The following is a 15772-nucleotide window of genomic DNA, read 5'->3' on the forward strand; positions in this document are numbered from 1 at the left end:
AAGGAGAGTCGTTTACCAACTTTGCAGAAATCACAAAATGATTTAACATTTCCAAACTTTACATGGATTATTTGGACAAAATAAGCAAAAGGCAATCACTCTTGATGAGTTGATTTTGTCTATAACAGATTATGAGGGTTCAGAAATATCCATTGATTAGTTTTAAAGGCCCCACAAGAAACGTGTCAATGAACTTTAGCCTAGCCTTTAGCCTAGCAAGTAGCCCGGCTCGCTTCCCCCGCTTCTGTTTCCTCTCCCTCCGTCTAAACATAGGCTTTCCCCTCCTGACTGTCGTAAATCATTGCTCTGACTTTGTTGGTCCTCCGTCCCGACCACAGACAGTGATAATATTTTATGGAAAAAGCCCTTTTTCGCCCTGATTGTATCATTTGCTGTTGCAGGTCATAAGGCAGTAATATTAAAATAAGCAACCAGTTAAAAAATCCTTGTAGGGGCTAGTAAAGTAATTAAAGAATGCTAATGGTCACAGACTGTTTATAAAGATGGATGACTCGTCTCCTCTTCCTCCCACTATCCAGCAATGAAACCAAAATATCCAGCATACCAACGCTGGCATCTTGCACACTCGGTGCCCAGCGAGGCCCTGGAGATGCATTTGTTCGACCAATCAAGAGTCAGTCTAAGCTGTCAATCATGATGTTTCATGCTGTTTTTATTGCATCAAATATCTAATCAAACTTACAGAAAAGATTAACATATCAGCGAGATAAGAACTACCTAGAATGACAGAAACCATCTAAAAATGTATTTGACGTGTACTTTGACTTTTTAGTTTGGTCCGTGTCTCATCCACTAACATAGAGGAGGTGGGGTTTATGAGCATTACTGCAGTCAGCCATGAGGTGGCGATCATGATGCTTTGGCTTCACTTTTGGGGAGCTGTCATGTCTTCCATCTTTACAGTCTAGGGTCATGGTAAACATTACACCTGCCATCAATAGCATGTCATCTATAAACTCTTATTCATGTGTCTTCAATCCCTGACGGATTAATGTGTACAGTAACTTCTAAGTGTTCATGAATATAGTAAAGTACGACTGTGCCCCATTTAATCTGACAGTCAGGTTGATAGGAGCAGAGGCAAAAACCTAGAATAGGTCAACTGTCTGTGTCCTGTACTGTGCTCAATGTGCTGTGCGTGTTTAAATCTTCAGAGAAAGACTGGTTCAAGTCGCTGTTGTTCAGGATGAAACATACTGTGAATTATAGAACTAGACTGATGTCTATGGTGTTGTGATGAATGTGAAAGCCCTCTCTGGTATTAGACCACAGGCTTAAAGATGAGACTATAAAAAGGTAGATATTTCTTCTGTGAATTTAAAAACAAAATGTAACTCCACGTCCCCCCGGATATTTTCTGAATGCTTCATGTCGATCATTTACTGTGGGTGTTGCCATAGTTCAGTTTCACCCAATGTATTATTTGAAACACAAGAACCACAAGAACCAAGCTCAACCTGTTGTGTGTAGATTTTTCTGTAGGTATTTCTTTTTATTGTTGATGTATTTTTTCTGTTTTGGTGTTTTTGTTTTCTCTCCTGTCTCTATGCCAACAATTGTTCAAACAAGGATAAAGTCATGGATCGGAAACCATTACATTAAATAATTAAAAAATATATTTCAGGAGAAATAAAAACAAATATGTATATAAAAAAGAACAGAAACATTGCTCTACTTTGTTCATAGAAATGCGTCTACCTTTTATTGCCACTGCAAAGTGTAGAAAGGCAAGAAGATAAAGAGAAGTAATAGAAGTACAGAAAGACATTATCAGTTCACAGGTATGAGCTGATTGGTCGGCACTGTTTCCCATTTCTACTTCACTATGCGGTAAAATGAAAGGAAAAGCCTGAAATACTATTTTACATATATATCAAAACGTACATGATATCATTTTTTACCACCTCTTTCTTCAACATTTCTCCTATCACCAAAATCTAAAATGGCCCCACATCCATCCATCTCTCCACTGCCTTCTTCTTGACATCTGAGATAAAATATCGCCCCATAAACACAAAGTTGAGGCCGGGCACAGTGAAACGTTTAGGTGTGACTTATTTTCATGGAATTTCCCCGGGGACGAGTAAAGACCAATAATTTCCCCGGATGTTTCAACATGGGGGAGAAAACAAAACGGGATACAAATAAAAAGCAAGTTCAGCCTGTTACTTGGTTTTGTCTTTTATTTCCAATTTACATTAATTAAAACGTAACAAAAACAAGTCATGATCATAATAATAATATAATAATGCTATTATTATTAATAATAATACTATTATTAATAATAAGAAATATACACAACCTCACACAAATGAACCCTCTGCGCTGGCCGTGTGGAGCTGGAGCAACAAAGTCAAACACACCTTTAAATCTCTTCAGCCGTGTGAGTGCGCCGAGGCAGAGGGCGCGGCCTGTGTGAGGGGACTGATGGGGGGGAAGTCGAGAGGGATGGGGGGGGTGTCAAAGGTCACAGCAAATGTGGAGGGGAGGGGGGGGGGGGGGGCAGCAGACTGGGCTTTCATGACCAAATCCTTTTTAAATATTGGTCGTATTGTTGTTTGGCTAAAATATGGGACTTGTAAACAAAGATTCAGGGGGAAAAAGACCTTGGCTTGATTTGTGAAGGTGTTGTTTTTTTAGTGTGAGGTAGCTTTATAATATCAAAACAAATATAAAGAAAACTAAAGAAAAATGACATGCGTTCCGGATTAGACAATTAGCTCGGTTGTATGAACTCAATCAGGGACTCGTGTGCTTACATACGAGGATGGAAGAAGCGGGAGTGTCGGGCGAAGCAGGCGACAGTTATCACCCTGAAATCCAAAATCCCAGGATGCTCAGAGAAACTGTATATATATGTATACACACATATACATATACATACACATATATGTACAAGCCACTACAAATGAGTATCTGGTTGTTAAAAAATACAGACCGTTATACAACAATAGCACCATTGACTTTTATTATGATACACAGTAACGTTTTCGATACACACTGTGGTGGCAGAAATAGCGACACCTGCACTTTCTAAGTAGCAAGATTTTTGGTTTCAAAGAGATATTTAGTGGATATGGCACAGGGGTGATGGGGCTGGTTAGAAAAGAGGAGAATGTAAGAGGAGGTTGGTGGATAAGGTATTTTTTTGTGTAACTGGGATTTTTTTTATTACTTAGCATCAAACTCAGTCCTACCGCACCCGGGAGCCAAACCTAAACAATAAATAAATAACACCAAGACATTTTTTCTCTCTCTAGTTCCCTGGTACGTTCCCGTACTCTCCTCATACTTCCTCCGTCTTGTTCATGGATGTGGGGGGGGCTTGAGTAGGCGGGGGCTGCTGTTCACCTGGGGTGGAGTCGGGGGGGGGCTTTTGGGGCGATGCTGGGTGTCTGGGAGGGGGGGGCGGGGCGAGTTGACTGGATGAATCACAGATGACAGTTGCTAGTGCCATTCAGTGCAGATATCCTACGAAGTTCGACTTGGAAAAAAGCACTTTTTACTTAGAAAAAAAGTCCCATTTAAAAAAAGTGTCTTGATTTCTCTCTTTCTCTCCTCCTTTATCTGAAGTGTGCTCCTCTTTCATTTTAGCTTTGTTTCAAATTCCCACTTTCTTTCTTTCTCTTCTTTTTTTTCGGATCCCTCATTCTTTACAAGAAGCAGACCGCCCCGACGTCGACGCCAAACTCCTGGTCCGCTCCACCAATATCCATGGGAGCAATGTCCACAATGGGGAGACGAGAGGTCTTCTGCGATCTGTACTCGATCACCGTCTTGCCCCACTGGCCCGTGTGTTTCTGTGCACGGGGGAAATAAAACACAAATTAAAAGTTAGACGACCTTTGAGCTCCGCAAAACTGCAGGGAATGAGATTAACTTGGGGAGTCTGAGTATAGAAGAAGCTGAATAGCGTCTGCCTGATTTTGCACATGCATGTAGGAAAACTGCTCGTGCACAGTGTGATGAATCTGCCGCTCTCTCACCGTGCATCCGTCCTCCATCACGCTGTAGGTGAAGCGGCTGTTGCCCTCGGCTCTGATCTCCACGTCGTTGGAGCCCTGCAGCAGCACGGCCTTCTTCAGGTTCCCTGTCGAGGCGTCCATATAGGCCACGCTGTTCTTACAGTGGTAGGTGAGGTTCTGAGCCGCCTCGGTGGAGAGCAGTCTCAGGAAGGTCATCTGAATGGCAGCTGTGTTGGCCGCCAGGCTGTCGTCACCATAGCTGAACTGCACGAGGTCGCAGGAAGAGGAAGAAAGAGAGACGGTTAATTCCAATGAGATTATGGCTGTTCAAGTTTTCTTTCTTGATAACTGAACTGCTACTTTCTGCTCATTGTCGTCAGTTTCTGTGATTTTGTAAAACCCCAGTGAGAAGGATATTTTAATGCAATTTTCAAACCACCACTGGGGGTCTCCAATGTCAGATATTTTCAAATCTTACACATTGAGGATTTACCGCTGATCTATTTCCCCAAATTTTCACCCAGATGTTTTTATTCATTCACATCCAAACAATTTCCTGCAGCAATAGGACTGTGATATCTAAACGTAAGGTCTTTTTGTGATGAGGACACTGCTTGGTAACGGGAAGTAAAAGGAAAACTGGGAAGAACACGTAAATGAGCTTATAATCATCAAAACTCCTCTATTATCCATATCCACTGTGCAGTCACCCGGTACAGTGCACTCTGAATGAGAGCACAATCATCAACATCAATAAAGTTCCTGATCTATCTTTTTATGCATGTACAGTATAAAAACAATGAGCAGTAATGTTAATGCAGGGCATGTATCTGTTCTGATAATACGACTTACGTGGAATCCTCCATTCATTGTTTCTCCGAACCAGACGTGTTTGCGGTCTTTGCTCTTGCTGGACCACCAGTTCTTACGAGGGATGCCAGAAGGTTTGGGCTGGACGCAGGACTCTCCTGTCTCCATGTTGCAGAAAACCTTGATTGCATCAATAGTGCAGCCCTGGTTGGGATCAATCCAGTACTCTCCTACAGACAAAGACAATAAAAACACATTAAAGCCTGTTTTCCGGCATAAAAAGCAGATTTTCATCAAATATTTATAGTATTTAGCGTATAATTTTGCTGATAATTCAGTTGAACACATGAATCAGCCACAAGAAAACACAAACTATATTTATCCCAAATCTTTACTATGCCAGACTGGAGCTGCCAACTTGAAATGCCACATAACTTCTGTCTGCTTCATCATCTCTCCCCAATTTGACCAATTCCTCCCGCTGTCACTCACCGCTCTTCCAGTCAGGGTGGCACAGCTTCAGGTCTCTGCAGGTGCGGGCAGGGTTCTTCCTGGATCCCTCGGGGCTGCGGATGTTCTCAATCTGGTTGTTGAGAGACTTGAGGGTGGCGTCGACCTCAGCATCGTGCTGACGGAGGTTTCCAGAGGCCTGGTCGGCCCTCATGTACCTGAGGGGATCGGTGGACTTCTCGGTTTGGCCCAGGCCAGCGAAGGCAGACATGTCGATACCGGGGCCGGGGGGACCAGGAAGACCGGGGGGTCCAGAGTTTCCGGGAGGACCCTGAGAGGAGAAGAATGAGAAAATAACAAAAATTATATTCGGCATTCTCATTAATGGTGGATTATTCTTTCTAGTCCAATTGAACAAGATCCATCTCCCAAAACTGGTTCAGGAATGCTGCCACCTGTTTTGCAATCTGTCGTCTCCTCTCAGTTCAGTTTCCTTCTCCAGGAAACTTCACTCTAACTTGAACAATGCAAACTGGTTCTTGTGATGCCAACAAGAGCCCTGCTGCATCTTCTGAAGTTGCTTTAAAACTCCTTTAACTTGACTTTTAATGCTTTTGTTTATATGTGTCTATCAATATGATTGAATGCTGTTACTATTCAGAGTAAGAAGATGATCAATAAGACGGATGGAGAACGTTTTGGTGGGCACTCACAGAGGGACCAGACTCTCCAGAGCGACCACGAGGTCCGGGGGGCCCGATGGGTCCTGGCATGCCGTTTGAACCGTCCTTTCCACCAGGGCCAACAGGGCCAGGTGGTCCCTACGTGCACAGATGGAGAGAAAGCACTTGATGTTAAGCTCTAAAGATACCGCAGGCAAGGAAACTAATTACATTTTCCTATGAATTTAAAGATATATTATATTGTACTCACTCTCTGTCCAGAAGGTCCACTAGGTCCAGTAGCTCCCTGATCTCCAGATTGACCCTAGAACAGAGAACGACTGCGTTTAGACATTCTTTAAAAATCATCAGTGGGATGAGACACTTCAACTCATCAGACCAACACATTATTTAGATCCAGCTCGGATGCTTACCGGAGGTCCGGGCAGACCCTGCAGACCAGTGAAGCCTCTGTGTCCCTTCTGTCCTCTCTCACCAGACTCCCCAACCTCACCCTTGTCACCACGGGGTCCTTGGGGTCCCTGGAAACAAGTGGACAGAATCCTAATTCAAACGCTGTTCGCATGGTGATTCGTTTCTATTCTGTGAAACGTAACGTCAAAGCTTCATTTCTTTTTAAGACTTTTGTTTGTACAGGCCAAATTTTATGTTGTGCGTGCGAGTGTGTGTTAATGATACGTACGGGCATTCCTCTGGCTCCAGCGGGTCCTGAAGGTCCAGCAGGTCCTTGTGCACCCTGAGAGAAAACAACAAAAAGAAGAGATTTATAGAAGAAACATTGTATTATAAAAAAATAAGTGGAGTGTTTTGAACTGGAGCTGTTTAGATTTCTTTTAGTATTCAGGTTATTTCTCGCTCTCACCCAATAACCACAAGTCAGAGTGTGTACAGACTGTCAATGTGTGAACACCCATCACCTAGCGGCACCTTTTTAAATTGTTAGTAAGGCATAGTTGCTTTTTACCTGTAGGTCATTAATTTCTTCCCCAAAAGTCTCTTTAATTGAATGTGCTGCCAGATAATACATTTATTTCCAGCAGATCAAAAAAATCAACCTCATTAAATTCATGCCTCTTACTGCTGACATTTTACTTTTTTCGACAAACATCCTATTGTATTAGGAAAATGATGTCACATTTGAAGAAACACTACTCACAGACTCTCCTCTGTCTCCCTGTTTGCCGGTGGGACCAACAGGGCCGGAGGCACCGGGAGCGCCTGGAGCACCAGGAGCGCCAGCAGGGCCAGTGGTACCACGCTCACCCTGCAGCACAGAGAGGACAACACTTATGACAGGGAAGCTATGAACAAGAATAAGACCCAGATAAATTTCGAAATGCAATGATGCAAACAATAAAAATTAGAGCAAAGTGTTGTCTGACTCTATAAAAATCATCCCATCAAGCCAAATTAAAATAAAATACTGAAGTAAAACCCCAAATGTTCAATGGATTCATAAAGCAAATCAAACACTGATTGGCAAAGGGTCTTAGATGGAATAGATACAATTATTTGTAATTTAGTGTGATGCAGTGTTTTTCCCACCTTGGTTCCAGGAGAACCGTCTCTACCAGGAGGTCCATCAGATCCAGCGTTGCCCTGATGGATGACAGAACAATATCAAGTGTTAACAGCTTCCTCCTCCACTGAGCCAGGCAATCTGCTGAATACTGACCAGCTGCATAATGAACCCTGCCCTGACAAAAACAATACAGATGTATATGGGACGCTGATATGGGATGTGAACAGTTAAGAGCCACCGGATGTGTCACGCTGTTTGCTGAACATTCTCTGACCTCTCTGCCGGGCTCTCCTGAAGGTCCGGTGAGTCCAGGTGGTCCGACAGGTCCAGGGGGTCCACGGTCTCCGGCGCCACCAGCACTTCCCTGCTTTCCGGGCTCACCCTGAGGGGAAAAAAAGCTCGTTATTACACCTAAGACGTTATGACTGACCTAGAAATACACACCATCATATGATTCACCCAGGCTTCTGTGATTTTATATCCCCGCTAAAATCTCTATGAATCATTGTAGAAAACAGCCCACTGAACACAGATGGAGTAAAATCAACCCCTATATCTGATATTTTTGGTTGTTAAAGCTTTAAAAAACAGATGTTATAGGCTGGTTTAGTCCCACAAAGATCAAATGTAACAATACAAACTGAATCATTTCCCTGATCCGAAAAAGATCAAACTCTGAACGCCTGCTGCCTTCAAAGAGGCTAAACCTGCAGAAATCTGAGACTGGGTCTGCACTTCAAACTCCACTGGCGTTATTAACATTCCTGACGCAGGTCAGTATCACGGCTGCTTTCCTGGCATCTCTGTCATGCGTATTGATGAATAATTAACGTTAAGGACACGTCTGCTGAGATGCTGTAAGTGGGAGATGTGGCTCATGTCACATATCAGATCGTGGCAGATGTAAGCAGGGGAGACGTCGTGTCTCATGTCGCTTTGTACATCAGATGGAATCAGCTCAACGGGAGAAGAAATAGACTCATGGCTCATGTGAGATGTGGTTTGACTGTGATCCAATTAGGACACACAATGACAAACCAGAGGCCGCCTGGTGCTTTCTACATTTTCTTTTTCACAAAGTGATAAAACATCAGAGATTGGGCTCCTGAGGCTGATTAAAATATATGTGTTTTACAGCCTGTTTCGTTATTTAAGACGAATGGACAATATGTCACTTGAAGCAATTAAAGAGAGACACCTCATGTTAGATTGCTGTGTTCTGTGTGACTATCCACTGTGAATCAATCCAAAAACAAAATACATAACAAAATCATTTTTTAATAACAAAGAGGTCTAATATTTGTGTTGCAGTACAAATACACGACAGAATAACTTTGAATGAAAATAACCCTTTCCTTCTACCCGAATTTGAGTATTGGATTATTTCATGTTACTTACAGAGGGTCCGGGCAGACCGGGGAAGCCTCTCTCACCACGCTGTCCTGGAAGACCGACAATACCGCGCTGACCACCCAGACCCTGAGGACCTGAAGGACCCAGGGGACCCTGAGAGGAGAAAAACAAAGAGAGACAGGAAATTCAGTTAAAGCGTGATGAATGTATTGTCACATTCCCAGTTCCACATGTGTCATTTGCGCCTGTTTCTTCAAAGATCTCTGATTTATTTCTTCTGTCACTTGCTCCCGCTGAGATTTCACAACTCCCAGCTGCAGCTCCATGTGTGAACATCACTCTCACTCTCCGCTCAGCTGACAAAGACTCTAATGTGTTGATACATGGTTCATATATATAATATATAGAGGGTTAAGGGCAGAGGATGTCACACCATGTTAAAGCCCTATGAGACAAATTGTGATTTGTGAATATGGGCTATACAAATAAAATTTGATTGATTGATATAAGAGGGGAGCCATCTTCATGTTTGAGTGTGTAATCATCTGTGATGTGTCATTACCTCGACAGGACTCGCCCTGTGTTTATGACAGGTTGAAGGTGTGTGTGGCGCTAAATGCGTGGCGAGGATAAAAGCCTGGGGTCCTTTCATCATTCTGTCACTGGGCCTGTGCCGCCCCATGCTGTCATATGTCTTGGTCTGCTATTAGAGTCGGTGATGGACACTGACAGCTCTGTGTATTAGTGGCGAATGTGCTCAGCTGCCGTCCATTACTGCTGAAATTGGCTCTTTGTGCCGACAGAGTCCCGTTAAAGGTCGACGCCAAATGTAGAAAACCAACGCACTTAATCATTTTCTTCTCTCCATAATAGACACCTCTGTTCACCTTGACATGTGTGCGGCCTGAAGAGCAGCTAAATAATGTGTGCGAGTGGATGCTGGGGGGGGGATTAGACTGTTTTGAGTGTGTGTCAAGAAGCTGCAGATTATGTGAAAGCCCAGCAGTGTTGTGAGCGCTGTATGGAGGGGTATGATTCAAGTGAAGACAAACTCACAGGAGGACCGTCCTCTCCAGCATCTCCCTTCTCTCCGGGAGTTCCAGAGGGGCCACGGAGCCCAGCGTCACCCTGTCGGCCTGGAGGTCCACCGTCTCCCCTCACACCCTTGGGTCCGTCTTTGCCAGGAGGCCCAGCAGGACCAGCAGATCCAGGGTTACCCTGAGAAGTGTGAGAAGGACGACACAAAGTACTTTAAATGGGATCACATGCGGAATATAACCTTAAATGAAATGGCAATCCTATAATAGTAATAATAAGCTTTATTTATACAGCACTTAACAATATTACAAAGAGCAATCTGTTCCATTGTACATATTCCCACACTGCAGATATTCTGTTTACACTGTATAAAGTATTTTTAGGCCTTATGCATTTGCATGTATTGCATGTTTACTTATTACCTTACTTTCATAAAGAGAAAGGTTTTAAGAAGACATTTTAAAGAAGCCAGAGAGGTGGCGTGTCTTAGTTCAGTGAGAGAGTTTCAAATTATTTCGGCTCTAACAGCAAACGTTTGATCTCCCTTTGTCACAAACTGGGACCTGGGAGTGACCAGCAGGACCCCATCTTCAAATCTCATTGGTCGAGAGGGAACATATCAGGCCATTTAAGGTCTTAAAAGTGAGTTATATCATTTAAAAATCTTCTTCTATCTAATTCTATGGTGAGAAAACGTACATAATGGCGTGCGTCTGTGATCTGTTCTGAAAGAGTTAATTCTGTAGAATCAGTGATGTGAAAACCTGTTTTTAAGTTGTGGCTGATCAATGTAAACACTATTTGTACATCACGTTTCCACAGCAACCAGGTTTCTATTATTTCATGAGCCCTGAGTTTCCTCTGGATCCTTAAATAACTCTTAATAACACATCTCATATTAACAGTCAGACCTGTTTCTCACACTGTTACACTTCTCTTTCACATGTCTGTAAAAATATTCTTCCAAGTGTCAGATTCACTGATCTGTTAATGTGCAGGTGCTAAGTTTTACAGGTGCAAATTAAAAAGGAGCTTCAGAGACAAGACAACTACAGAAAGGAAATATTCCGGTGTCTCTTCTGCTGCACCTGGTTCTTCCTCGTAAAACATGAATCATAACATGAATACCTTCTTTAGATTCTCATACTTGAGGTTATACATTAAGGTTTTTCTTATATTTTGTTTATAACCAGACTTTTATTAGCAGTTTATCCTGTAAGTCTGTCAAAGTATGGCAGAAAGATATTTTGTAGACAATATTTACATCAGTGTTCTGGTCTTCGGTAATGACACAACACACATTTTTGTGACCTCAGTCAGATGTTGGATTCAGCTACAGTATAAAAAGACTGAACTTACGTTGGGACCAGGAGGACCAACACGGCCAGCAGCTCCAGGGAAACCAGTGGCACCCTGACGGAGAAAGATTAATTTAGATAAAGACAGAAGTAATCAAACAAAACAATCTTTGCTGTGTGTAGATATCATAAACTTTTCCTAAAGTCACTTACAGGAGGTCCCTGAGCACCACGAGCACCTTTAGGTCCAAACACACCTGTGGGACCCTGTCAAAGAAAACATACGTTACTATCAATGAATGTAGTTTAATGCAGTTTTAGTCCGAGTCTGACTTGCTGTTGTTTTCGCTGCAAACATTCAATGTTTTTGTGTATAAAATAAATAAATATCTAGAGCAACACCCACAGCAGGTCCGGGGGCACCAGATGGTCCTTGGGGTCCAGGGGCACCAGCGTCTCCCTTCTGTCCGGACTCTCCCTGCTCTCCCTTGGTTCCAGGTTGACCATCAGAGCCCTGAAAGAACAAGACAGAGACATGAATGAATTGTTATAAATTATCGATAAATATATATTCAATTATATAATTTATAAATATATTTGGTAGGATACATAGAGATCAGTTTACTAGTCATGCTTATAACAGTTATTCTGTAAAATGTTCTCAGTCTCTTTATGATTGATTTTCTAATAGAAAGCCTGCTTTACAAATTAGTTGTGTGGAATGGAAGGTATCTGAAAATATGCAACTAAGATTTTGACCGATCCATTTGAATGTGTCTCCATGACAACCACCTTTGTGGTAGTACAATTTCCGAGTCAATGGAGTACAAATCGATGCTTTAGACCTCAGCTAATAAATCATAATGTATTATTAGGGGACAACAAATGACCTAATTGATCCCGGCCTGTTCTCCCAACACTCACACGCCATGAGGCATCTTCGTTTACACACAGCACTGGAGCTCAGTCACTGGTTTTCCTCTCCTGTTCCTGCTCTGCTCACATTTTGTGTCTTTTACAGAGTGAAACTATTGCCAGCGAATAAAAAACAGCTCACACAACAGTAGGTTTGTAACATGAGTGTGTTTTCACGACCACAGTGTAGTTTGTCGTTTCATCTTTGAATCAGTGAATAACAAGGTTGTTTGTTTTGTAACTTTGGTTGTAATAATCACCTGCTTGTGACGATCATATAAGCAGTTTCCACTGTGTTCAATTAAAGCTGCTGATGTTTTATGAAGCATCTGAGTCTATTTTCACTCTGTGCATGTGGATATGAGCTGTGCACCGAAAAATATTATTTAATTATTCGAAGCATTATTCATCCTGACATAAAGTCATTGATTAGTGCAACCTAGAGACAAAAAAAAATGAATGATAAAGTGTGCTGTAATAAAAGCACTGATGAAATTGCTTTCGGAAGGATGCAGCTTATTAAAAACTTCTATCTGATGACGGCCTGGAGACTTCAGGAGGAGCTAAATGGATGAGTGATGCGAGAACTTCCAACTATCTACACACTAATCTCTCTGCACGGAATAACGAGGAAACAAGACGCGTGCCAAGATAAAAAAAATGATTGACTGAGGGAATAAGGCAAAATACAAGTGTTTTCAGGTCGTAGTAATAAAAAGCAAGAAGACAGTTGATGTTGGTCATGTCAAAAAATACCTTCATTTACACTGTAATTTCATTTGATCGTTATAAAGGTGTTATCTGTTATCCAACAAATACAAATATTAGATCTTCTTTGTAATGGAGGGTTCAGTAATTGCTGTTACTTTACTAAGAATGATAGTTATAGTGCTTTTAATGTAATGTATGTCTATTATATTTAAATTTAGAGTAACTGAGGAGTCTTTAGACATATTTAAAAACCCTGAGCTGCTCTGACGTCTTTACGTCCTCTTACATGGAGTTACTTAAGGTCACTGCTGAAGTGACTTATCTTCCTTGAATTATCAGTGTAATTAGAAATATTTATGACTGGATGGCTCCAAAAATAAATCTACAGTAATGTATTTTATTAAGATTTCAATTTTTAATGCTGTAACTTTCTTAACCTTGCTAACGAGTCAGCACGTCGCTCAAGGAGTCTTCACTGGAATTTGTTCGTGTTACTTACCGGGGGTCCAGCAAATCCAGCAGGCCCAGGAGGTCCAGTCTCACCCCTGTCACCCTGAAAGAGGGAGGAAGAGAGGGGAGACACGTGAGAAATAATCCGTTAAACTTTAACACAAAATATCTCTAAAGGAGAACTGACTTATGAAAGGATGTTTAATTGTATAATATCAAAAGTAAATCATTTCTGTACAAATACATTTATCATTTTAACTTGTCACACTATGTGAATGAATGCACGCTGATTAATCTGTGACACTTACAGGAGCACCGCGGGTACCAGGAGCTCCAGAGGGACCAGCAGGACCTGATTCACCCTGAAAGAAAACACAGCATCGGCGATTAGCACACATCATACTGGAAATACTGGAATCAGATACACCCTCAGTAACCATCATGTCTCAGAGTAAGTCATGGCAGAAACTACTTTATGGTATTTACAGTTTCTAAAGAGGAATTCAAATCCAAAACCCGTCAATGCCAGGGTGACAGTAACTGTAGACTTGAAAAACAAGGTGACACGGCACTAACCTTCTCTCCGTTGGGACCACCAGGACCAGGAGGGCCGATGGGACCAGTGAGACCCTGGGACAGGAAACAGGAAGTCGGTGTTAAAACGTGCAAAATATTAAATCAGCATGAGAATAATAATTTTGTTTTCAAATCTGCCCAAGAAAAAGGAACAATCCCATTTGTAAGAGCAACTAATTTCAAGTTTTTATTTAGATTTAATAGCTCAATTTATGAGGAAATACGTCGTCCCCCTGACTGTTATCAACACTGACAAAACAGAAAGAATGACTCACTCTTCCACCGTCTTTGCCGGAAGCACCTTCAGGTCCTTTCTCTCCAATGTCACCCTAAAGGAATTAAAAAACAAACAAACAAAAGAGTCAGTCACCTGGCAGTTATTTGCATAAATTTAAAAATCAAGTAGAGAAAATTTTACATATTAAACACATGGATATTTTGTGATTAGCACATTAATCGGGTCGTGGCTTACTCTGTCTCCTTTGGGTCCGGGAATGCCGGCACCACCTCTCTCTCCGGGCATACCCTGCAGGCCGGGGGGGCCCTGAGCTCCAGCACCACCAGCAGGACCAATGGCTCCCTGTTATGGAGCAGAAATAAATGCAGATGGGTTAGACACACAGACAGAAAAGGTGCTTCAGGTCCGTGAGTATTGAGCAGTTGTGTATTGTATTTTTTAGTATATGGAGGCCGTCGAGGTTTGAGGCTGAAAGAAAACGTATTTCAGAGGTTTTTGTGTTTATTTACATATTAATCACAAACATAAAGAAACGATGCCGTCTCATTTCGAGAGGACATCGAGGTATTCAACAAAACAGACCAACGCTCATCTGTGTCTGAGGCGTGTTCTGCTCTGGTTATCACAGGATTGAAAGAATGAAAGAAAAAAATGATTGTAACACTGCTCTTAAATCTAATTCACCCAGCATTGGTTGTTTAAAGTCAACTTGTTTAGATCAATCAACCAGCTTACCTGTCAATCAGACTTAGATACAAAACATATCTGAAAGTGCACATGTTCCTTTTGAGGGTGGGGCCACATTTAATTCTGTATTTTAACTCGTTAACGGGGAGTTTAATCTTAAAAAACATTTCCACATATCACAGCCAACGACTGGAATCAAATGCAGACTTTGATTTTGTCTTGAAGCGGCTCCGTCAGGCCAACTTCTGGTCAGAAGTTGTCAGGCTTATCTGCAACACTCTCTGTTGCAGCCTCAGATTGCAGATCAGACGCTCACAAACCAATTCTGCCGCTTATCTCCAGTCATTAAAACGTAACCACGGGGCACAGCCCTCCACGTTGGATCTGAATACATCAAAACTGTGTTCTAACTCGATGCAGGATGCGTCTCGTGCAACATATCCCTTCGCAACTTTCTCAGATTCTTGCTTCCTCCTCCCCCTCCACAAACTGTCTGTGCCTTCCTCCTCCATCACTCACTCGTGTCGGCTCTATAATCCTCGGCCTCTCTATTTGCTCCTGTCCAACCTTAAGGGGACGAAAACCTGTGAACTCCGATTAAAATCTGAACAGATAACAAAATCAAATTGGGGAATTGCCGTCGCTCTGAGCTCTTCCTCCACTCACTGTGCAGTTGTGACAAATGACTGCAGTGGCCGGGGTTGGTTGATGGATGATAAAGAAAAGAGTGACTGTGCAGAGTGGAAATAACCTGAGGGAATATCAGCTCTTACGAAAAGTAGAGATGACATTATTTGTCTTTACACATTTTTGAATTGTGTAAATCCTTCAAGCAGTGTGTATATGCTGTATAAATAATATCCATCTATGTGTGAGTAGACATTTGGAGTATAGTTGATAAAATACATTGTATATTTTCCCTTTTAAAAAGGTAGATAAATATAATTCTTGGGGGTCACTTAAGGGCCATTGAGACTAATTGTAACCTAACCTGTGTTTGAGGTTCCCAACTTTTTATGCTTAGACCCCTGAAATCAAAACAACGTCTACTTGTA

General features: G+C 42.1%; 1 protein-coding gene across 2 annotated transcripts in view; it reads right to left on the reverse strand.

The window, feature by feature from the left end:
* Positions 1-1696: 1696 nt before the first annotated feature.
* Positions 1697-15772, reverse strand: part of col2a1b (collagen, type II, alpha 1b) — a 41210-nt gene continuing 27134 nt past the window's right edge. For both annotated transcript variants that reach the window (XM_034584661.1, XM_034584662.1), the window contains 21 exons: positions 14265-14372; positions 14068-14121; positions 13793-13846; positions 13525-13578; positions 13266-13319; positions 11547-11654; positions 11354-11407; positions 11202-11255; positions 9861-10022; positions 8850-8957; positions 7726-7833; positions 7475-7528; positions 7086-7193; positions 6612-6665; positions 6343-6450; positions 6180-6233; positions 5960-6067; positions 5289-5577; positions 4839-5026; positions 4008-4250; positions 1697-3821 (listed from right to left, as the gene is read on the reverse strand). In XM_034584661.1, coding sequence (XP_034440552.1) covers positions 3675-3821; positions 4008-4250; positions 4839-5026; positions 5289-5577; positions 5960-6067; positions 6180-6233; positions 6343-6450; positions 6612-6665; positions 7086-7193; positions 7475-7528; positions 7726-7833; positions 8850-8957; positions 9861-10022; positions 11202-11255; positions 11354-11407; positions 11547-11654; positions 13266-13319; positions 13525-13578; positions 13793-13846; positions 14068-14121; positions 14265-14372 — 2271 coding nt within the window. In that variant the 3' untranslated portion in view covers positions 1697-3674. The remainder of the gene's footprint in view (positions 3822-4007; positions 4251-4838; positions 5027-5288; positions 5578-5959; positions 6068-6179; positions 6234-6342; positions 6451-6611; positions 6666-7085; positions 7194-7474; positions 7529-7725; positions 7834-8849; positions 8958-9860; positions 10023-11201; positions 11256-11353; positions 11408-11546; positions 11655-13265; positions 13320-13524; positions 13579-13792; positions 13847-14067; positions 14122-14264; positions 14373-15772) is intronic.

This window comes from Hippoglossus hippoglossus, chromosome 5, assembly GCF_009819705.1.
Source record: "Hippoglossus hippoglossus isolate fHipHip1 chromosome 5, fHipHip1.pri, whole genome shotgun sequence".
Lineage (NCBI taxonomy): Eukaryota > Metazoa > Chordata > Actinopteri > Pleuronectiformes > Pleuronectidae > Hippoglossus > Hippoglossus hippoglossus.